The 21,930-nt window shown below is 50.2% G+C and overlaps 2 protein-coding genes across 2 annotated transcripts in view; one reads left to right on the top strand and one right to left on the bottom strand.

The window, feature by feature from the left end:
* The window catches only part of SH2D6 (SH2 domain containing 6), a 33,605-nt gene extending 30,925 nt beyond the window's left edge, over nucleotides 1-2,680 (bottom strand). The window contains exons 1-3 of the mRNA XM_049784610.1: nucleotides 2,565-2,680; nucleotides 1,032-1,189; nucleotides 749-886 (exon numbers count right to left, since the gene is read on the bottom strand). Of these exons, the coding sequence (XP_049640567.1) occupies nucleotides 749-886; nucleotides 1,032-1,189; nucleotides 2,565-2,680 (412 nt within the window). The remainder of the gene's footprint in view (nucleotides 1-748; nucleotides 887-1,031; nucleotides 1,190-2,564) is intronic.
* On the top strand, nucleotides 1,618-19,076 carry CAPG (capping actin protein, gelsolin like). Its single transcript, XM_049784997.1, is given in 13 exon segments — nucleotides 1,618-1,676; nucleotides 10,422-10,457; nucleotides 10,586-10,689; nucleotides 10,692-10,724; nucleotides 10,727-10,764; nucleotides 10,853-10,985; nucleotides 10,988-11,004; nucleotides 11,114-11,281; nucleotides 14,144-14,293; nucleotides 14,474-14,566; nucleotides 14,978-15,110; nucleotides 18,052-18,140; nucleotides 18,932-19,076. Coding segments are annotated over 12 exon segments (1,047 nt in total). The 5' UTR covers nucleotides 1,618-1,676; nucleotides 10,422-10,434; the 3' UTR covers nucleotides 18,998-19,076.
* Nucleotides 19,077-21,930: the final 2,854 nt, after the last annotated feature.

Below are 21,930 nucleotides of genomic sequence, written 5' to 3'. Positions count from 1 at the left end.
TAGCTCATTTCCATCAGACAACCTCAAAGAAAGTCAAAAAAAGTCAAAAAAAAAAAAAAAAAGCCTCAAAGAAAGTCATTCAGGTTGGAATATTTGAGAAAAGAAGTTTTGGCGCCAAAGAGATCACTCAAAATTCTAAAAAATAGCATGCTTTACATGTGGGTGCCTTGATTCTATCCAAGGCATCACAAGGGTCCTTGAGAAGCTTAGGGATCAACTCCTGTGAGCAAAGGTTGGAATGAGCCAAAACCTACGCAGGAGGTGGAAGAAAGCAAGATGGGGCCGGAGAGATAGCATGGAGGTAGGACGTTTGCCTTGCGTGCAGAAGGACAGTGGTTCGAATCTCAGCATCCTATATGGTCTCCCAAGCCTGCCAGGAGCGATTTCTGAGCATAGAGCCAGGAGAAACTCCTGAGCGCTGTTGGGTGTGACCCAAAAACCAAAAAAAAAAAAAAAAAAAACCAAAAAAAAGGAAAGAAAGAGAAAAGAAAGAAAGAAAGAAAGAAAGAAAGAAAGAAGGAAGAAAGAAAAAAGAAAGAAAGGAAGAAAGAAAAAAGAAAGAAAGAAAGAAATAAAGAAAGAAAGAAAGAAAGATAGAAAGAAAGAAAGACAGAAAGAAAAGAAAGAAAGAAAGAAAGAAGAAAGAAAGAAAGAAAGAAAGAAAGAAAGAAAGAAAGAAAGCGAAGGAAAAGAAAGAAATAGGGGCTGGCCTGATGCTCAGGTTCCCTCTGCTGGGATGCGCGCGGACCGTTTGGCTGGCAAGACGCTTGGCAAGGGCTGGCCTCGGCCTCACGGTGTGGGCACTTGGCTGGAGGCATAGCGTGAGGTGTGGAAGATCCAGCACCGTCTTTGAAGCCAGCCCAAACCCGAGTTAGGCCAGGGCGCACTTCCGCAGACGGAGCCCAGCTGTCAAACCCGGGTTTTCCGGGAGGGCCGAGAGCCCCGGGCGGGCTCAGCAGCGTCCCCCGGCGGCGGTCTCGAACCGGCCGGCCCCTCCCTGTGACTCACACGGGCCGGCCCAACCCACTCACCTCGGGGGGCCGCCAGAGTAACCGAGCTGGGCGACAGCAGCAGGCAAGTACCTCTCCGGGTCCAACCTTTAGGCTCCTTCTCTAGGGCGCGGTGGGGTTCAGCAGGTTTGAGACGCTTCCTCGGGGCACCCTCTGAATCACGTCTTCCCGTCTCTACCCTAAGTTTAGGAAGGGCGGGTCTGTGCTCAAGGCATGCTTTAGCTTACTTTGGGGACTGAACTCGGGGGAGATTGGAGGAGGAGGAGGTGGAGGAGGGAAATGCGGGACTGGTGGGAAGCCAGTTTGAGAGCTGCTCCCCAAATCACGCTCAGTGTATGCACCGGGTTCAAGGCGTGGGCGAGCCAAGGAGGAGTGAATGAGAGGCCTTTGTGCCCTGTTAGATTGCAGATCCGTTGACCACCTCCTCCACCCTCTTAGGTATTGGGACAAGCTTTGGGGTGCAGCCGTGGTTTCCGTTCATCCTTGCAGTCTGGAACTTTGAGCCCCTGTGGCATCGGATGAGGAAGCTGGGAGAGAGTGATCTTTGTGCATGACTTCTCTCCTCTCATTCAGACTTCTTTTTCCTCTTTCTATCCCCAGTACAGACCCGATACTGGCCCTGTGAGTTCCAGGAAGTGAAGTCACTTACTCGAGGAAGCACAGACAGTAAGTCAGGCTTGGGGTGGGAGAGGGGGTCTGGCTTTCCAGTTCCTTTGCCTCTCCCTTCCTATCTGCCTAATCTCTGCTGCTTCTGGGCACCAGGCCCTGCTGGTATGAGACTCTTTGGGTGGATGACCCTGTTTTTCCTGTATTTGGGACACATGGTTATCCCACTGCTGCTTGGGCGAACTTGTATCTGTGTTCAAAGCGACCCAGGAACTACCCTACTTTTTGTTTTGTTTTTATATTTGGGCCATACCTGGTGATGCTCAGGGGTTACCTCTGGTTCTGCATAAATCACTCCTAGTTGTGCTGGCGGCGGGGTACTATATAGGGAGCCAGGAATGGAACTCGGTTTCACGGCGTGCAAGGCCATCGTCCTACTGTTTTTGCTGTCTCTCCGGCCCCCTGGAACTGTCCTAACTTTTATTGCCTGTCTGGTGGCAAAACTATGACAATTTTCTGCTCTATAAGAAAATACTCAGGGTAGGCCTGAGAAGCATTTGGCAAGCAGACACAGAAGTGTTTCCCTGACTCCAGTCCTGAGTTTCAAGGAAAGGGGCCAGGAGTTGACTGATGAAGGGCTGGAGCCAGCACTTTGCATGCAGGAACCCTAGGTTTGTCCCCTGAAGTACATGGTCCTTTGAGGCTTCATTCACACCAACCACAAGCTGGGAGCAGCCCCAGCATTACTGGATTAGGGCCAACCCAAGAGAAAGAAAGAGAAAGAAAAAAAATTCAAATTCAGGAGAGAGGGAGTCTGGGGAAGGAGACTGACCACACCCAGGAAATGTGAGTAACCCAGTGGAGGCCAACATGTATGTGTGGTGTAGTGTGTGGTGTGTGTCCAGGGGTGGAACCTGACGGCCTCACATATGCAAGGCACATACTTACCCACTGACCCGCATCCCAGCATTTCTCAGGAATGTCTTGTAGGCCCCAGTCTCAGAGGTGCCAGTCTGGGCAGCTGCCTGAAGCCACTTTGGGGAGGCCCAGAGCTGGGTGGACATCCAGGCTAGTGGGTCTCTAGGGTTCAGTGCCTGCTCCATTCTCCAAGACTCTCCTTCAGCCTACTTCGGCTAGGGAAGGAGCCAGGTGGAATCAACCCAGATCAAATGCTCTCAAGAGGAAATAAGTTGTAGGGCAGTCAGGTGGAAAGGAAGTGGAACCTCAGATTGCGAAGTTGGAGTGGAGGAAGCAGAGTAAAGGTACAGGGGGCTGGTGGTGGAGGTGGGTGTTGGGTAGCCCTCAGCATGGACTGGCTAAACCCTCTTAGGTATGCAAGTGCAAGCTGCTGGAGTCTGTGAAAGATCACCTTTCGGGGCTGGAGTAAAGTACAGTGCTTGTCTTGCACATGGCCAACCTGGGCTCGATCCTTGGTTCCTCATATGGTCCCTGAGCCTCACAAGGAGTGATCTGTGAGCATAGAGCCAAGAGTAGATTTTGAGTCCAGGTGTGTCACTCACTTCCCCCAAAATCAGGTTCTGGATGGTGTTTGTCCAGCAATGGTTTCCACCCACCTGCTGACCACGATGACCTAAAACTGGGCTTTAGGGAATCAGGCCTGTGGGCAGTAATGCAGGGTGGAATGAGGAACCTCAAAGTCAGGGCCTATCTGGCTGGAGGTGGGGGCCACACCTCCTGGCCAGCTTGAGAAGACCTCAGTTTTGTGATTTGTGTATTGCTTTGTTTGTTTGAGGTCATATTGGTGATTTTCCAGGACTATGCTTGGTGCAGTGTGTGGGCAACTTTGCGGTGGCAGGGATCCAACCCAGCTTCCTGTGCCAGCCTTTTGAGCTGTCTACCGGGTCCCAGTTCTGCCTCAGAATGAAAGTGACTCAGATCGAAGGTGCCTGTCCCCAAAACAGTCTGTGTTGTGGTTAGTTCCCAAACTGAAGTGATTTTGGAGGGGGCAGGCCAGCCTGGTATTTGACTTAAAATGCAGGCCACATATTCATGATTTGGCAAAGTCAACAGGACACCTGGTCCTGTAGATGGGGTGAGGTGAGACAGGAGTGAGCAGAGCCAGGGAGCCCCTGACCCCCACAGGAGTGGTAGGTGTGTGTTGTTTCCCAAGAGGGCTGGGGTGGTTTCCTTTCATATTGGGGCACACAGTCCTGCCCAGGGTCTGGATACCCCTGAGGGCATTTGTCGTCCAGACAACTGCCCCAACCCCACGACAATCTGATGGATTTCAAACCCCATCTTTTCTGTCCCAGACTTTGGACTCTATGCTCAGGGGTCAGTTCTGGTGGGGCCTGGTGGATCCTGTGGGATATTGGGTGAGCTGCATGCCAGGCAAGTACCATACTTGCTATATTATTGCTCCAACCTTGGAACCCTTTTTGAAAAGCAAATACTGGGGCTGGAGAGATAACATGGAGATAACGCGTTTGCCTTGCATGCAGAAGGACGGTGGTTCGAATCCCAGCATCCCATATGGTCCCCGTGCCTACCAGGGGTGATTTCTGAGTGCAGAGCCAGGAGTGACCCCTGAACGCTGCCGGGTGTGACCCAAAAACCAAAAAAAAAAAAAAAAAAAAAAAAAAAAAGAAGAAGAAAGAGAAAAGAAAAGCAAATACTGAGGTCTTCAGAGCAGCAGAAAATAAGGCACCAATCAGAGAAGGGGGACCCATTAGAAAAGGAGAAGCTTCAAGAGGAACTAAAGAATGTGATTAAAATAAAATCCAAGCTCTTCCCCTGATGCTTTTTTTAAAATCTTACTAACAGATTTTTTTTTGGTTTTTGGGCCACACCTGGCGGTGCTCAGGGTTACTCCTGGCTGTCTGCTCAGAAATAGCTCCTGGCAGGCACGGGGGACCATATGGGACACCGGATTCGAACCAACCACCTTTGGTCCTGGATCTGCTGCTTGCAAGGCAAATGCCGCTGTGCTATCTCTCCAGGCCCAACAGATTATTTTTTTAAAAAATCTTTATTTAAGCACCATGATTACAAACATGTTTGTAGTTGGGTTTTAGTTATAAAAAAAGAACACCCCTTCACCAGTGCAACATCCCCACCACCAAAGCCCCCTATCTCCACCCTCCCCCACCCCCTGCCTGTATTCAAGACAGGCATGCTATTTCTCTCAGTCATTATGATGGTAGTTGTCAGTATAGTTATTTCTCTAACTGAACTCACCACACTTTGTGTTAAGTTTCATATTGTGGGCCAGTCTTTCAGCCCTCATATCTATGGTCTCTAGCAACAGATTCTTAACTGCTGGTTTATTTCCTTCACTATTCATCTCCTCCTGAGATTCTTTTTTTGGGGGAGGGTGGAGGGAGTCACACCTGGCTGCGCTCAGGGGTTACTCCTGGCTCTATGCTCAGAAATCGCTCCTGTCAGGCTCGGGGGACCATATGGGATGCCGGGATTATAACCATCGTCCTCTCCATGCAAGGCAAACGCCTTACCTCCATGCTGTCTCTCCGGCCCCTCCTCCTGAGATTCTTTTCTGTGAGGGAAAACTAGTTTTATTTAGGGAAATATGAGGGGGTAAATAAAGTTATTTGGGGTCCTTTTCTGAGTTTTTTTTTTTTTTGGTTTTTGGGCCACACCTGGCGGTGCTCAGGGGTGACTCCTGGCTGTCTGCTCAGAAATAGCTCCTGGCAGGCACGGGGGGACCATATGGGACACCAGGATTCAAACCAACCACCGTTGGTCCTGGATCGGCTGCTTGCAAGGCAAACGCTGCTGTGCTATCTCTCTGGGACCCTTTTCTGAGTTCTTTTGAGAAGGCCAGATTGGATGTTAGGGATTGAACCTGGGTCTGCCATGTGCAAGGCAAACACTAACCACTATCTCTCTAGCCCCAACTCTGTGTTCTTGGGGAGCCATGGACTCAGGCTGGAGTGAGGAATTGCTTTTTGCAGGAGAGGAAAGTCAGTCCTAACCTTGGCCAAGGTTTCCAGGGAAGACCTGAGTTCTGAAAGGAATTAGCCCAGAGCACCACACAGTGTGACCCAGACACAAAAACACAAAAAGGAGTTACAGGGCCCGGAGAGATAGCACAGCGGCGTTTGCCTTGCAAGCAGCCGATCCAGGACCAAAGGGGGTTGGTTCGAATCCCGGTGTCCCATATGGTCTCCCCGTGCCTGCCAGGAGCTATTTCTGAGCAGACAGCCAGGAGTAACCCCTGAGCAACACCGGGTGTGGCCCCAAAACCAAAAAAAAAAAAAAAAAAAAAAACCAAAAAAAAAAAAAAAAAGGAGTTACAGCCTTCTTGTTTCTAGACTGCTTTGGGACTAATGACAAGGCAACTTCTTTATTTTTATTTTTGGTTTGGGGGCCACACCCAACATTGCTCAGGGATAACTCCTGGCTCTGCACTCAGGAATCACTCCTGGCAGTGCACAGGGACCCTATGGGAACTGGGGATCAAATGGGACAACCACATGCGAGGAAAATATGCCCTCTCTCCCTTCTTAAGGGCACTGGTGCCAAAGGCAACTTCATTCTGGTTTTATTACTTTCCAAAACTCAATCCCAACCCCTCACCTCACCCTTTTTACCTCCCTGCAACAACCCCAATGTAACTCTCCTGGGCAGCCAGGACAGAGTCTGCTCTGGAGGAGCTTCCCTCATCTGGGGATGTCTGTGGACCCTTGTGAACCCCTGAAGTGGGACTAGTAAAACTGACAGCAGCTCTTCTCTCTCTCCTGTGCTTTCTCTGTCCTAGCTCCTCCCATGGGTTTTGGGGTAACTGCTCACTGCTTCAGACTGGAGTCACTGCATCACCATCCCCATGTACTGTGGGTTGCAGGGGATGTGGGAACAGCATGTGGTGTTCTGTGGTGAGACTCAGAGTTTCCTCCTTCTGTCTCCCCTCCCTGCCCCCACACCCCAATCCTTGGGAGGGTGCAGGGCCAAGAATCCTGTCTGCTGTTCTGTTCCTTAGCTATGGAAAGACATATCACTCATGTGCCACTTTATGTTTTGTTTTTGTTTTTGTTTTGGGGTCACATCTGGCAGCGCTCAGGGGTTACTCCTGGCTCTATGCTCAGAAATCACTCCTGACAGGCTCAGAGGACCATATGGGATGCCGGGATTCGAACCACCATCTTTCTGCATGCAAAGCCTTACCTCCATGCTATTTCTCCAGCCTCTCTTGTGCCACTTTATATTCATCGCCCTGCTCCAGGTCTTCCTTTGTATCCCAGTCACACTTTCTTCTCTCCCATCCACGCCCCAAGACTGCTGGCCTGCCGTCCAAAATTCACCTTTGCTTCCTCACCCTCTATTCTCTTGAGTCCTTTACTCTGCACCCTGAAGGCTGAATCGATGTTCAGCTGCAGGAGAGAGTCAGGGTGCAGTCCCACTGCCGTGGCCTCTGTGTTCAGAGCTCTAAAAAAGGAAATCCTCAGGTGATGGGGACATGTGAGCGAGTTGGGAAATGACACTAGAGTTGCTGCACCAGCTGACTGCTTTAAAGAGTCTTTTTTGGGCCAGTCTGAGCGCTTGCCTTGCACACAGCCCACCCGAGTTTGATCCCAGCACCACATGCAGTCCCTAAGCCCCACTAAGAGTGATCCAAGAGAGCAGAGCTGGAGTAAGCCCTGAGTACTGCAGGATGTGGTCCCAAAATCAAAATAAATTAATTAAATAAATAAGCATTTTGCAAATACTTTCTTTAACATTTTCTCCATGAGTAACTTGTGTGGAAGAAAAGGTTTCTTTCACTGACCTCTGGAATAAAGATGCTATTCATTGAAAGGGGAACTGAGTGTATAGAGACTGTGGTAATAGCTGACTCCCCAGGGAGTTTAGAATGAGAAAAAGGCAACAAGTCTAATGGTAGCTACAGGGTTTCTTGATCTCTGATTTTTATTTTATTTTATTTTATTTTATTTTGAGGAGAGGGCACTCCCAGATGTACTCAGGGATTACTCCTGGCTCTGTCTCAGGAATCACTCCTGGTAGGTTTGGGAGATTATATGAGATGCCAGAGATTGAACCTGGGTCAGTTGCATGCATGGCAAACACCTACCTACTGTATTATCTCTCAGGAGGTCCCATTTTCTGATTATTTAAAAATTTTTATTTTTTTTTTTTTTTTTTTTTTTGGTTTTTGGGCCACACCCTGTGACGCTCAGGGGTTACTCCTGGCTATGCGCTCAGAAGTCGCTCCTGGCTTGGGGGACCATATGGGACGCCGGGGATCGAACCACGGTCCGTCCGAGGCTAGCGCAGGCAAGGCAGGCACCTTACCTTTAGCGCCACCGCCCGGCCCCTTCTTTTTTTTTTTAAGGTGGGTGCTTTAGTTATTGATTTCTTAGACTTTTCCAATATAAGCAGTGTTAAATAACAAAAATCCAGTTGAGCAAAATTTAAGATTTTTTTTTTGGCTCAGTGATGCTCAGGGGTTACTTTGGCTTTGTACTCAGAAATTATTCCTGATGGTGCATGGGGGACCATATAGGGGTTAGGGTTAGAAATTGGGGGCCCGGAGAGATAGCTCAATGGTGTTTGCCTTGCAAGCAGCCGATCCAGGATGTAAGGTGGTTGGTTCAAATCCTGGTGTCCCATATGGTCCCCTGTGCCTGCCAGGAGCTATTCTGAGCAGACAGCCAGGAGTAACCCCTGAGCACCACAGGGTGTGGCCCAAAAACAAAAAAAAGCAACAACAACAAAAAAAAAAATTGGGTTGGCCATGTGTAGGCAAGTACCCTACCTGCTGTACTATCTCTCCACTCCCAAATTTAAGATCTAATTTAGGTAAATTTTACACCTTAAGTAAGATAGATAGTTAGTTAAGATGTAAGTGGTAGGTGGCCTGCCTTGCATGCATGAGGCTGAGACTGCTCTACGATGTCATGCTATATCACTGAATATGATCAGTGATGGCACCATGACAAAGTGTGTAATTTTGTGCACTACACTGCAACCAAGTGTGTACTGGCACCAAGGGCCAATGTGCAACTCCTAGTCACAAAAAGCAGGCAAGGGGTGAAACAATAAAGTTTTCATTGGATTTGACTCATGAGCTGACCATGTGCCCCTTTTGCAAGTAGAAAGGAACATTCAATCTGCTGAAAGAATCTGCTGAAAGGAAAGATTCTTAAAGGCAAAATAAGGAAGGCAGAGACCAAAATGATTATTTTTTTGCCTCCGACAACCACGTCTGGCAGTGAAAGAGAGTTTGTGTGGAAGATGAACTCATCTTTCAGGATGATCTCAAGGGTGCTAGGCCTGAAAATTCCACCCTGACCAGTTTAAGCCTGCATTCCCGTGGGGGGGGGGGCAGGTACTCAGTATAAAATCATAGGCACAAACCACTCCATTGGGCCTGCAGTTTCTTTCTTTCTTCTTTCTTTTCTTTTTCTTATTCTTTCTTTTTCTTTCTTTCTTTCTTTCTTTTCTTTCTTCGTTCTTTCTTTCTTTCTTTCTTTCTTTTTTCTTTCTTTTCTTATCTTTCTTTCTTTCTTTCTTTCTTCTTTTTCTTTTCTTTCTTTCTTTCTCTTTCTTTCTTCTTTCTTTCTTTTTTTTTTTTTTTTTTTTTTTTTTTGGGCCACACCCGTTTGACGCTCAGGCTTACTCTCCTGGCTATGCGCTCAGAAGTCGCTCCTGCTTGGGGACCATATGGGACACCGGGGATCGAACCGCGGTCCGTCCTAGGCTAGCGCTGGCAAGGCGACACCTTACCTTTAGCGCCACCCCGCCCGGCCCTCTTTCTTTCTTTCTTTCTTTCTTTCTTTTCTTTCTTTCTTTCTTTCTTTCTTTCTTCTTTCTTTCTTTCTTTTCTTCTTTCTTTCTTTCTCTCTTTCTTTCTTTCTTTCTTTCTTTCTTTCTTTCTTTCTTTTCTTTCTTCCTTTCTTCTCTTTCTTTCTTTCTTTCTTTCTTTCTCTTTCCTTTCTTCCTTCTTTCTTTCTTTTTCTCTCTCTCTTTCTTTCCTTCTATTTTCTCTTCTTTCTTTCTTTCTTTTTTTCTATTCTTTCTTTCTTCTTTCTTTTTCTTTCTTTCTCTTTCTTCTTTCTTCCTTCCTTCCTCCTTCCTCCATTCCTTCCTTCCTTCCTTCCTCCTTCCTTCCTCCTTCCTTCCTTCCTTCTTTCTTTTTTCTTCTTTCTTTTCTTCTTTCTTTCTTTCTTTCTTTCTTCTTCTTCTTTCTTTCTTTCTTTCTTCTTTCCTTCCTTCTCCTTCCTTCCTTCCTTCCTTCCTTCCTTCCTTCCTTCCTCCTCCCCCTCCCTCCCTCCCTCCCTCCCCCCCCCCCCTCCCTCTCCTCCCCTCCTTGTCTCAGGCTCACCAGAGCTTTCTCCTGGCTTAGTGCTCAATGATCTCTCCTATTGGGCTCAGGGAAACATATGGGATGCTGGCGATTGAACCCCGTTGGCCCTGTGGAAAGCAAGCACTGTATTGTCTCTTCAGCCAATGACTGACTTTGGACTGTCTGAGTCTTAGTTTCCTTGTCTGTATAATGGAGCTGGGGGATAATCTCTTGGGCACTTGGAGATGAAGCTGTTATGAATATGAGGGCACTTGGCTTCTTTGAAATTCTCCCAAGTGATATGTGAAGGGGCTTGTCATACTTGCATCAATAGTGATGTCTTGGAAGACATAGTACAACAACAGGTCGGGCACTTGGCTGTACACAGGACTGGGCTCCAGGTTTGCTTTCCAGCATCTGTTGTGGTCCCTTAATCTCCACCTGGAGTGAACTTGGAGTGCAGAGCCCTGAGCACTACCCTGCAGACAACCAAAATATAATCCCCCCAGCCCTCCCCAAAGTTAAGATGTTTTCTCTCTTTCCAGATCCAGAAACAACATGTATTCACCCATTCCCCAGAGGTGAGCCTGCGCCGCCGGCCCCCCCCCCACCCTGCCTCTGCCCCCCTGTAGGGCACGCCCATACACCCCAACATCGCAGCCCCTCCACATCCCCTTTAGAGCTCTGTGCACCCACTCTCTTCCCGCAGCGGCTCTCCCTTCCCGACGTCGGTGCAGAACCCAGGCCTGCACATCTGGCGGGTGGAGAAGCTGAAGCCGGTGGCGGTGGCACCCGAAAACCAGGGTGTCTTCTTCTCGGAGACTCCTACCTCGTGCTGCACAACGGCCCGAGGAGGTCTCCCACCTGCACCTGTGGATCGGTAGGCAGGTGGGGGGACTGGGGCAGCGGCAGGTAGATGGGGCCTGCAGGTAGATGGACCTAGCCTGGCTCTCACCGTCCCACGTCCTCCCTTTAGGCCAGCATCATCCCGGGACGAGCAGGGGCCTGCGCCATGCTGGCCGTGCACCTCAACACCCTTCTAGGGGAGAGGCCGGTGCAGCACAGAGAGGTGCAAGGCAACGAGTCTGACATCTTCATGAGCTACTTCCCCCGGGCCTCAAGTACCAGGTCAGAACTTACCCATCTACCTGCTCCCCGGGGCTTGCACTGGAAAGCACCTCCCCATCGCAGCCGATTGGGGGTCTGTGGAGGTCTCAGGCCTGCTGTCTGGCTGCAGGACGGCGGAGTGGATTCGGCTTTTCACAAGACCGCCCCAGCGGCCACCCCCGAGGCCATCAGGAAACTGTACCAGGTGAAGGGGAAGAAGAACATTCGGGCCACTGAGCGGCCGCTGAGCTGGGACAGCTTCAACACCGGCGACTGCTTCATCCTGGACCTGGGCCAGGTCAGTGGCTGGGTGGATGAGGGATGGGGAAAGAAAGGACAGAGACCGTGCAGGGTGGGGTGCTGTGGCCCACCTTGGTTCTGTTTCTCAGCAATGCATCTAGTCCCCTGAGCACCGCCAAGGAGCACTCTGATCACAGGAAGAAGTCTTGAACACTGCCTAGTGTGGCCCAAGAAAATAAAGTAATAATTTTTTCAAAACTAATAAAATAAATAAAAGGCTAGAGAGATAGTATAGGGGGTAAAACATTTGCTTTTCATGTGGCCCATCCCACCCTGGTTTGATCCCGGAAGCCCCATATAATCCCGAGCACTTCAAGAAGTGATTTCTGGGGCCGGAGAGATAGCATGGAGGTAAGGTGTTTGTCTTTCATGCAGAAGGACGGTGGTTCGAATCCCGGCACCCATATGGTCCCCCGTGTGTGTGACCCAAAAACCAAAAAAAAAAAAAAAAAGTTATTTCTGAATGTAGAGCCAGGAAGAAGTCTTGAGCACGCCCAAACAAAAAAGAAATTTAAGAAACTTGGAGTGAATGAGTGAGGGAGTGTAGTCCTGGAGCAGTATCTCCAATTCCTTCCCATGTACCACACCTCCCCAAGCCTGTCCCCTACCACCATCTTTCCATTTTAGTTGTTCCACAAAGCTCCTGATATTTGTTTGTTGCTTTTTTGTTTTGTTTTGGGGCCACATCAGGCTGTGCTTAGGAATTACAGGACTTAGAGGACCTTATGGAGTCTGGAAATTGGACTGTAGTTGGCTGGTATAAGGCAAGCACCATACCCACTGTACTATCGCTCTGGCCTCTTCCAGATAGATCTTGACTTTTTACCAGGTCTTCAGCACTATAAGATATTGTTTTATTGGGGCTGGAGAGATAGCACGGAGGTAAAGCATTTGCCTTTCATGCAGAAGGTCGGTGGTTCAAATCCTGGCATCCCATATGGTCCTCTGAGCCTGCCAGGAGAGATTTCTGAGCTTAGAACCAAGAGTAACCCCTGAGCACTGCCTGGTGTGACCCAAAAACAAAACAAAACAAAAAGGATTTTGTTTGTTTTTGTTTTGGGTCACACCTGACAGTGCTTAGGGTTACTCCTGGCTCTGCACTCAGAAATTGCTCCTGGAAGTCTTGGGGGACCATATGGGATGCCGGGAGTTGAACCACCATCCATCCTGGATCAGCTGCTTACAAGGCAAATGCCCTTCCGCTGTGCTCTCTCTCGGCCCCCAACTATAAGATATTGTTGGCTCCTCAACCTCCTCACAACTTGAGTGTCCCCCTCCTTCACACTCTTCACGCTCACTGCTTTATGTTCCCACTGGTGTCTCTGCAAGCTTGTCTCTTAGTTGAAAGGGTCACGTAGGCGCCTTTCTGGTCACTGGCTTCAACTCACACCCCTGCACCCCTCCCTGACATGCTCATCACAGGGCTCTGCTTTTCTCAGCACACTGGTCACATCCTGTATGTACACTTCCTGTGTGTAACAGCAAGTTACACACCTGTCATAGCTGCCTCTCAGGGTCCCTGTGCTCAGAGTGGACATCACAGACTGCATGAATGAATGCATGAATAAATGAGCCAATAAACAGTCTGAGAGGTCAGGGAGAAGAGAGGGACTGAAACACCTGTGCAGCATGTGAGGTCCCAGATTCGCTCCTGACACTGCAGGTCAGCAGGAATTTCTAGTCTCTCAGAAAAAGACACATCATGATGCAGGCAACACCCATGAAGTTGCAGGGGACCCAGTGAGAGAGAATAGGCTCAGTCTTAGGGCAACAGAGAGATGCCAGGGTAGCTTTACCCTCACGTGTACAGGTCCATGTCCCCACTGGGACCTGGGTCAGGTACATGCAAGGTCAGTGACTTACCTGCTGTACTATCTCTCCAACCCCCTTATTCTATAAATCATTTTATTTGTACCTGAGTATGTGCTGCCTATTTTAGCCTTGGCATATATGAGTAAAGAAAGCAAAGCATGTGCTGGATTTATAGCACAGTTATAAGGCATTTGCCTTGCACATGACTAACCCAGGACAGATTCGATTACCATTATCCCATATAGTCCCCTGAGCCTGCCAGGGGCAATTCCTGAGTGCAGAGCCAGGAGTAACCTCTGAGCATCCTGAGTGGTGGCCCAACCCCCCCCCCCCAAAAAAAAAAAAGAAAGAAAAGAAAGAAAGCAAGGGGCCGCCGGCAAGGTGGCGCTAGAGCTAAGGTGTCTGCCTTGCAAGTGCTAGCCAAGGAAGAACCGAAGTTCGATCCCCCGCGTCCCTATGGTCCCCCCCAAGCCAGGGGCAATTTCTGAGCACTTAGCCATGAGTAACCCCTGAACATCAAATGGGTGTGGCCAAAAAAAAAAAAAAAAGAAAGAAAGAAAAGAAAGCAAAGCAAAGCAAAACCAAACATTCACCCATGGAGGAAGTTTAGAATCTAGGCAACTAGGCAGGACAGAGAAATCATAGGGCTGGGGTGACGGCTCATGAGTTCATGCTGGAGACGGTTCCATTCCCAGTTTTTCATGGTCCCCTAACTCTGCCATGGAGCAGTCCTTAACACAGAGCAGGGAGTTGGCTCTGAGAACTACCTGGTATGTCCCCACTAACAATAAAAATCATGAAGTTAACAAAAACACCCAGAGATATGCTGGTGAATGACACGGAGGAGACAAGGGATGGGTCCTGGCAGAGACCAGCATATGATTGGTGATCAGTTCTAGGTTGCTTGAATCCATGTACCCAACCCAGGGGCCTCTCTTGCCTCCTGGATCATTAGAGATCTTGCTTCAGGGAACAGATCCTTGAACCCTACTTGCAGCAGGGGAGGGCCTAAGTCTGATTATAACCCCAGCGTGTCCTTTCCCCACAGAGCATCTTCACCTGGTGTGGGGGCAAGTCCAACATCCTGGAACGCAACAAGGCTCGGGACCTGGCCAATGCCATCAGGGACAGCGAGCGGCAGGGGAAAGCCCGGGTGGAGATTGTGGCTGATGGCGAGGAGCCCCCTGAGATGATCCAGGTGCTGGGGATGAGCTGGGGACAAGGTTGTGAGTGACAATGGTTGCCATGGCCATGCAAGTGCAGTGAGCGTTCTCTGGGTGGATGACCCTGGAGTGTGGTGGTGGGGGCCCGGGCATCCCTGTGCATCAAGTGTTCCAGGATCTGAGCCCTGGGACCCTAGACTGCCCTGGCCCTGCAGGTCCTGGGCTCTAAGCCCCTGCTGAAGGAAGGAAACCCCGAAGAAGACCTGACAGCTGACCAGACCAATGCCCAGGCAGCAGCCCTATACAAGGTGAGCTGGGAGCTGGGCCCAGGGCTGCAGGGAGCAGGTGAGAGAGGAAGGTGGGGTTGGGCAAGATGCAGTGAGGAGGCTGAGAAGTGGTCATATGAGGCCCCAAGCCGGTAAATGCCACTCACTTCCTGTATCTTTCTGGGGTTTGGAGCTGGGCCCCAGCTTTAGGGTGCTAGGCTCTGTGCCTGTATCTTCTGCCTCTCCTGGCTTTCTCTAGGTACTTCAAGATGGATGAAGTAAGGGTGGTTGCCCAGCCTTTCCCTCTTCCTCCTGTCTGGTTGTGCCTGGCAGAAGTCGGGCAGGGTGCCTGAAAGGAGTTTGCTCCTGGGCAAGGCTGGGGCTGGTCCACTTCGGGAGAAGGGGCCTAGCATTGCCTTGACCCACCCCCACCCCGACCCCATCCCTCCTTAGGTGTCTGATGCCACTGGGCAGATGAACCTGACCAAAGTTGCTGATGCCAGCCCCTTTGCATTTGGACTGCTGGTGGCTGATGACTGCTTTGTGCTGGACAATGGGCAGTGTGGCAAGATTTACATCTGGAAAGGTATGTGGCTGTCTACTCCTCCTGTAAGTTGTGGGGAACGCCAATGCCAGCATGTGTGATTCCTGGAACAGCAACCTCCCCACCCAGAACACTGTGGGTGTAGCCCTGGTGGTCCGAAGCCCCGAATTGTCAGAAGTGACTGCCAGTCCCCTGAGCACTGCTGGGGAAAGCCCCACAACCCCAAGGGTCAAGTCAGCCTCAGGAAAAGTCAAGTCAGCCTCAGGAAACACAATTTTCTTTTTTTGTGGCTGGGGTTCTCTACTGTCCTCACCCTCTTTGTTCCAGGCAGTGGTTTTAAGTCTAGTGTTGCTCAGAAGAAGGCCTGCTGGAACAGAGAATGGGGACCCGCCCACCCCAGATTCTGACTCACTAGGTTAGGGGGAATCCTGGCAGTTGCCTGTCTCATCAGTTCTCACTTTGCTGCTGATCTGGGAAAGACTGTTTGCTTTTGTTTTTGTTTTTGGGTCACACCTAGTGGCTTCCTCCTGGCTCTGGAATCATTCAAGGATCACACCTGGTGGTGTTTGGGGGATCATAGATGGTTCTGGGGATTGAACATCGGGTCAGTTGTGTGCAAGGCAAGTGCCTGTCCATCGCAGGGGCCACATTTTGAGGGTTCCTGTCCTAGGGCACACCAGAACTGCAGGGACTGGAGACCCTTGAGCAGCCCTGTCCATCTGTGATGACTTGGGAACTTGTAGAACTTGTTTTTCCAAGAGGTTGTCTTGCTAGAAACAGAAACAACTGCTGTGCAGATGCTTGTTCATTGGTTGCTCTGGAAATGTGGAACAAGAGTCTTGAGTGGCCTTGGGGCCCACACCTGCTCTGTGGGTCTCTCTTGACTTCTCCTTGATTGGACATGAGTGTCAGGAGATCAGGAACTTTTTGTCTCTAGTATCTTTTTTGTTTTGGGGCCATACCTGATAATGTTCAGAGATTACTCCTGGTTCTCTTCTCAGGAATTACTCCTGGCAGTGCTGCGGTATCACAGGGGGGGGGGGGGGGAAACGGGACAGGGGATTAAACTCGAATCAGCTGCATGCAGGGCAGCAGTACTATCTCTCCAGTCTCAGAAAGAGAAACCAGGGAAAATTCAAACCTTGGGAGCCAGGAGAAGTACCTCCATGTCCATTCATGGAGGAATGAGCCGGCATTAGTTTTAGCTAGGTGCAATCTCTTCAGGGTTTTATAACTGGGCTGGAGGCCAACTAGAGTTCACATTTGCTTGCAGGGGCAAATGCCTGAGACAGGAGCAGAGTTTGTGCCTGCAGGAAGGAATAGGTGACTGTGGAGACTGACTTGGCATAACCATTAGCCATTGTGGTTTTCTGGAATAAGGGAGTCACATCCTGTTAAACCACGCCTTTTATCTTAGTTTTCCCAAATGGGTTTTTTGGTAACAGGACTGATGAGAGACTTAAGGGTGTGCATGCATGTATGTGTCTGAAATGGTAGCGGAAGGTTACTTTTGAGTCCAGAGAGAAGCTTAGTTCCCTGGTGACCTTGGGGCCCTGGTGGGAGCAGGTTTGACGCTGAGGGGTGTAAGACTAAAGTTCTGGGCCAGGAGTTGCCCAGCTGAGATTGACTTAGGCGTAGGGCAAACATCCCACACAATGAGCACCCCAGTGTGCTTGGCCCTCCTCACCTACCGATTTAATTTTATATTCATTTAAATTTTTTTTCCTTTGTTTTGAAGGCACACCTGGCAGTGCTCAGGTCTGTTCCTGGCTGTGTGCTCAGGAGTGACTCCTGGCAAAGCTTGGGGGATTCTATGTGGTGCCAGGAATTGAACCAGAGTCAGCTATATGCAAGGAGAATGCCTTAACTCTTACTATCTTTCTGGTCATGTGTGTATGTGCATGCACGCACGTGTGTGTGTGTGTGTGTGTGTGTGTGTAAAACATAGGGGACTGTGTGGAGCCAGAGATGTAACCCAGGCCTCCTGCATGCAAAGCCTGTTCCAACCCCACCACTCAATTTCTTTGTCTAGAATATGCTCTGTTTATTAAAAAGTTGCCTGTTATTTGTAGATCCCTTCAAATTTCTATGGGAAAGCTGGGATGTGGGTTAGAAGAGTCCTTGCTCTTAAAAAATTTCCTTGGGGCTGCAGTGATAGTACACAGCAGAGAGGGTGTTTGCCTTGCAATGTGGCTGACCTGGATTTGGTCCCCAGCATTTCATATGGTTCTCTGAGCCCTCCAGGTATGATTTCTTTTTTTTTTTTTTTTTTTTTTGGGTTTTTGGGCCACACCCAGCGGTGCTCAGGGGTTCCTCCTGACTGTCTGCTCAGAAATAGCTCCTGGAAGGCACGGGGGACCATATGGGACACCGGGATTTGAACCAACCACCTTTGGTCCTGGATCAGCTGCTTGTGAGGCAAACGCTGCTGTGCTATCTCTCCGGGCCCTCCAGGTATGATTTCTGAGAACAGAGCCAAGAGTAATCTCTGAGCACCACCTGGTATGGCCCCCTTCCTCATAAGACTGGAGAACACTCAGCTGGAGGTCATGCTTTGCATGAGGAATCCCCAGTTTTGATCCCTGGCACAGCCATTCAGCCAAGTGATCCCTGAGCAACTTGCTTGGAGTAGTCACTGAGCACTGCCAGGTGTGACTCAAAATTAAAAATAAACAAAACATGGGGACTGAAGAGATAGCATAGCAGTAGGGCATTTGCCTTACAAGTGGCCAACCCAGGACCAACAGTGGTTTGGATCCCGGCACCCCATATGGTCCCCTGTGCCTGCCAGGAGCGATTTCTGAGCAGAGAGCCAGGAATAACTTCTGAGCACCCCAGGTGTGGCCCAAAAACAAACAAACAAAAAATCCTCATGGGCTCTATGGCAGAGCACATGCTTCGCACGTGATTGATTTCTGTTACCAAAAATGAAGGAACAAAAGCATGAATGGAAGAATGAATTCTCTGTCTCCTTCTAATCCAGGGCGCAAAGCGAATGAGAAGGAAAGGCAGGCAGCCCTTCAAGTTGCCGAGGATTTCATCTCCCGCATGAAATACGCCCCAAACACTCAGGTGAGGGTTCCTTAGGCCCCAAACTTTCCTGCTGTGGCTCCTCTTGCCACCTTCTATCCCTCAAGCTTGACAAAGCTAACAGAAAAATGTTGGACAAAGTCAAGGGTAGGCCTCCCTATCTGGACCACCCAGTGAGACGGTGCTTCTCAAACCTGCAAAATTAGGAAATACAGAAACCAGAGAGATAATTTGCCAGTCTACTGAGCACTGAGCTAGGACTGAGATTGGAGCACAGGACCAGGAGTAGCCACTGAGTATCCTGGGCGAACTCCCCTGCCCCCCAAAAATAAACCAACCCATTTTCAAAATAGATCATATTCAAAGTGGATGCTGGTTGGCACTGTTGGGCGTAGGAGTTCAGCTGGGGATCATCCCCAGCCAGAATTAGGCCTGCCCCCAGCCCAGGTCTCCATGAGGCTGTCTGAGTAGCTCCTGTACAGTTGCTTCATCTCCCCAGGAGCACAGCCAAGTTCTCAGGTGGCTGGTTTTCCACTCAGCCACTGTCTCAGTCATCATTTTTTTTTAGTTTGTTTTTGGGCTATACCCAGAGATGCTCAGGGATTACTCCTGGCTCTGCACTCCTGAGCCTGGGTCAGCTGCATATATGGTTAGAGCCCTACCCATTGTACCATCTCTTCATCCTTGGCCCTATCATTCTCCTGGTGTGTTGGCTCATCTGAGGGGCACCCCTACATGCAGATCAGGATGGTGCCCAGCACCTACCTTCTTGCTCTCCCCGAGGTGGTGGTGGTGGCATGCTGAGGCTGACTCTGTCCCCACTGTCCCTACAGGTGGAGATCCTGCCTCAGGGCCGCGAGAGTCCCATTTTTAAGCAATTCTTCAAGGACTGGAAGTGAGAGCTGAAGCCACCTCATCTGCTTCCTCTGGCTGCTGTATGAGGTGCCTTGCCTTGGAGGTTCAATAAAGAGACCAAAGTTTTCCCCACTCTGCCTGCATGGACTGGCCGGGCCTCCCTCTCCCAGCTCCCATAAGCTCATCATGGGCAGGGAAAAGCAGGGCACAGTTCTGGTCTCTGAGGGGCCAGTGGGGAGATGGGTCCTACCCAGCCATGCCTTCAATCTGGTAGTATGTGGGATGTGTCTTCCGGCCATGAGGATATATCTACATTTAGGCCAAAACTGGTTCTGGTCAAACCCATGTCAAGTCCTCAGTAGGCCATTCTGAGGCAAAGGTGAAATGGTGGATGAGCACCAGGTCTCACAGGTCACTGTGAGACAAGAGTTGGTGGTCACTTCAGGGCCACAGGCATTGTGGGTTCTGGTTCCAATGAATGTCTTATAGAGTCTTGGATCCTGTTCTCACTTGCCTCCATTTGACCTGCGGCAGGTGGTGTTTTGGGGGAGGGCTGGCCTTCCTTCATTCTCCAGATTAAGAGGTGTTGGTTGGGGCCCGGAGAAATAGCACAGCGGCTTTTGCCTTGCAAGCAGTCGATCCAGGACCTAAGGTGGTAGGTTCGAATCCCGGTGTCCCATATGGTCCCCCATGCCTGTCAGGAGTTATTTCTGAGCAGACAGCCAGGAGTAACCCCTGAGCACCGCTGGGTGTGGTCCAAAAACCAAAAACAAAAAATAAAGAGGTGTTGGTTGGAATATCAAAGAGGCTAGGCAGGCAGGTCCATGGCCCAGGGGAGTGGCCAGTGGATGAACCTGTGCTGAGGGACCCACTCTACACCCAGGCTCCCTAGGTTCTGGGCCTTTCTGAGCTCTGACGCTGCATTCCTCCATCCCGACCAGAATTCAGAATTTAGACCCAGTCCACCTGGTTGAATCTGTGTCAAGACGACACAAGGGGGAAAAAAATCACCTCTTTGAGCATCCTCTGTCCTCTATAGAGGTGGGATGTGGTAGCTTCCTGCTTGTACACTAGTGACAGAGGGTGTTTGACCACTGCCCAGGGATGGTTTTTCTGGGGCACACCTGGTGGTTCTTCAGGGCTTACTCAGGGCCTAGTGCTTGGTCGTCACTCAAGGTGATGCACTGGGACCAGGCCAGGCCAGGATTGAAACCACTGAACTGCATACAATGCATGAGTTGAGCCTGAGTCTTCTCAGATCCTTGGGGAGGATTCTGGAGAAGGGCTGCACCACATCTGTGTTCTAACACTTTCAGGGGTTGGAGGCATATTTTTTGGGAGGGTCACACCCAGCGATGCTCAGAAGTTGCTCCTGGCAGGCACGGGGGACCATATGGGATGCTGGGATTCAAACCACTGTCTGTTTGTATCTGCTGCATGCAAGGCAAACACCCTACTGCTGTGCTAATCTCTTCAGCCCTGGGTGGGAGGCATTTTAAGTTTCCCATGAAAGGCCTGGGAAGGCCTTTCCCCACAAAAATGTACAGATGAAAAGCCAGAGATAGCACTAAGGGTAAGGTACTTGCCTATGTGCAACTGACCCGTTTGTTCTGATTCTTAGTGGTCCCCAAGTATCACTCCTGAGTTCAGAGCAAGCAGTTTTTGACCCAATATACCCTCAAGGGAAGGTGTACAGATTATGATTTTTTAGAGGTTTTTCTTTGGGGAAGGGGAAGAGAGGGCACACCCAGTTTGGCTCAGGCCTTCTCGCTGTGTGAATCACACCCAGCATTGCTTATAGTACCTGATATGCAGAACCAGGGATTTGGACGTATGTTGGCGACCTGAAAGGTGAGTCTTACCCACTGTGCTGTCTCTCAGGCCCCAAACCTGGACACCATCACCTCTAGTATCCCCAGATGTGAGTGACATGTGGAGCTGCTGTCAGGAGTGTGCCAGGGGAGTGACCTGGGCAGGGCTTCTGTGTTGATACCTGGTCCTGGCTGTGCACACCCAGAGCAAGGAGAGGGATCTGCAGGACACAATCCCTGATCCCATGCGCTAGAGCAGGCCAGAGCAGCCACATTCAGTTATCTGGCCTGTAGCCCCTTCTTCTCCTTTAACTCTGGTGTCAAGCCAGAGAAAGGGCAAATTCATGTTAGTTCCTCCTCCTGTCCTGTCTAGCCCCCAGGCTCAGACGTTTTCTTCCCACTGTTGCTGTTTGCCCTGTGCCCAGCAGAAGAGGACAGCATGACACCTGCAGGCCTCTCACCAGCTGCTCCAGGGCCAGCAGCTGGATGCCCCTACCATGTGGATGGCCATGGTCACCCACACTTGTGCATCAGATGTGGGAAGCCCCGCAGGGGCTGGACAAAGGATAGGAGAGCTGCATGGAGCCCTCAGCTCCTCAGGGTCCCCAATCTGGTTGGTCTTTTTTTTTTTTTTTTTTTAGTTTTTGGGTCACACCCAGCATTGTTCAGGGGTTACTTCTGTCTCCTCGCTCAGAAAACACTCCTGGGGGCCCGGAGAGATAGCACAGTGGTGTTTGCCTTGCAAGCAGCCGATCCAGGACCAAAGGTGGTTGATTCAAATCCCAGTGTCCCATATGTCCCCCGAGCCTGCCAGGAGCTATTTCTGAGCAGATAGCCAGGAGTAACCCCTGAGCATCGCCGGGTGTGGCCCCAAAACAAAAACAAACATGAAATCATTCCTGGAAGGTTCTGGGGACCGTATGGGATGCCGGGTTTCGAACCAATGACCTTCTGCTATCTCTCCGGAACCGTACCTGGATGGCCTTAAATGAACAGAACACCAGAGACCAAAGACAGCTGCCCCAAGCAGCTGCTTTGCCCAGTACAGGGCCTCATCCAGCCTCCTACCTGGCTCCAAGCAGGGCCTGGAACACTGGCATTGGCATGTGCACAGCCTGTCTGAGAGGGACGCTAACACCTTTCAGCCAGAACCAGGCTTTAATTCA

This window comes from Suncus etruscus, chromosome 12 (genome assembly GCF_024139225.1).
Source record: "Suncus etruscus isolate mSunEtr1 chromosome 12, mSunEtr1.pri.cur, whole genome shotgun sequence".
Lineage (NCBI taxonomy): Eukaryota > Metazoa > Chordata > Mammalia > Eulipotyphla > Soricidae > Suncus > Suncus etruscus.
Note: the sequence above shows the minus strand (reverse complement) of the source record. Positions and strands in the feature narration are given on the sequence as shown.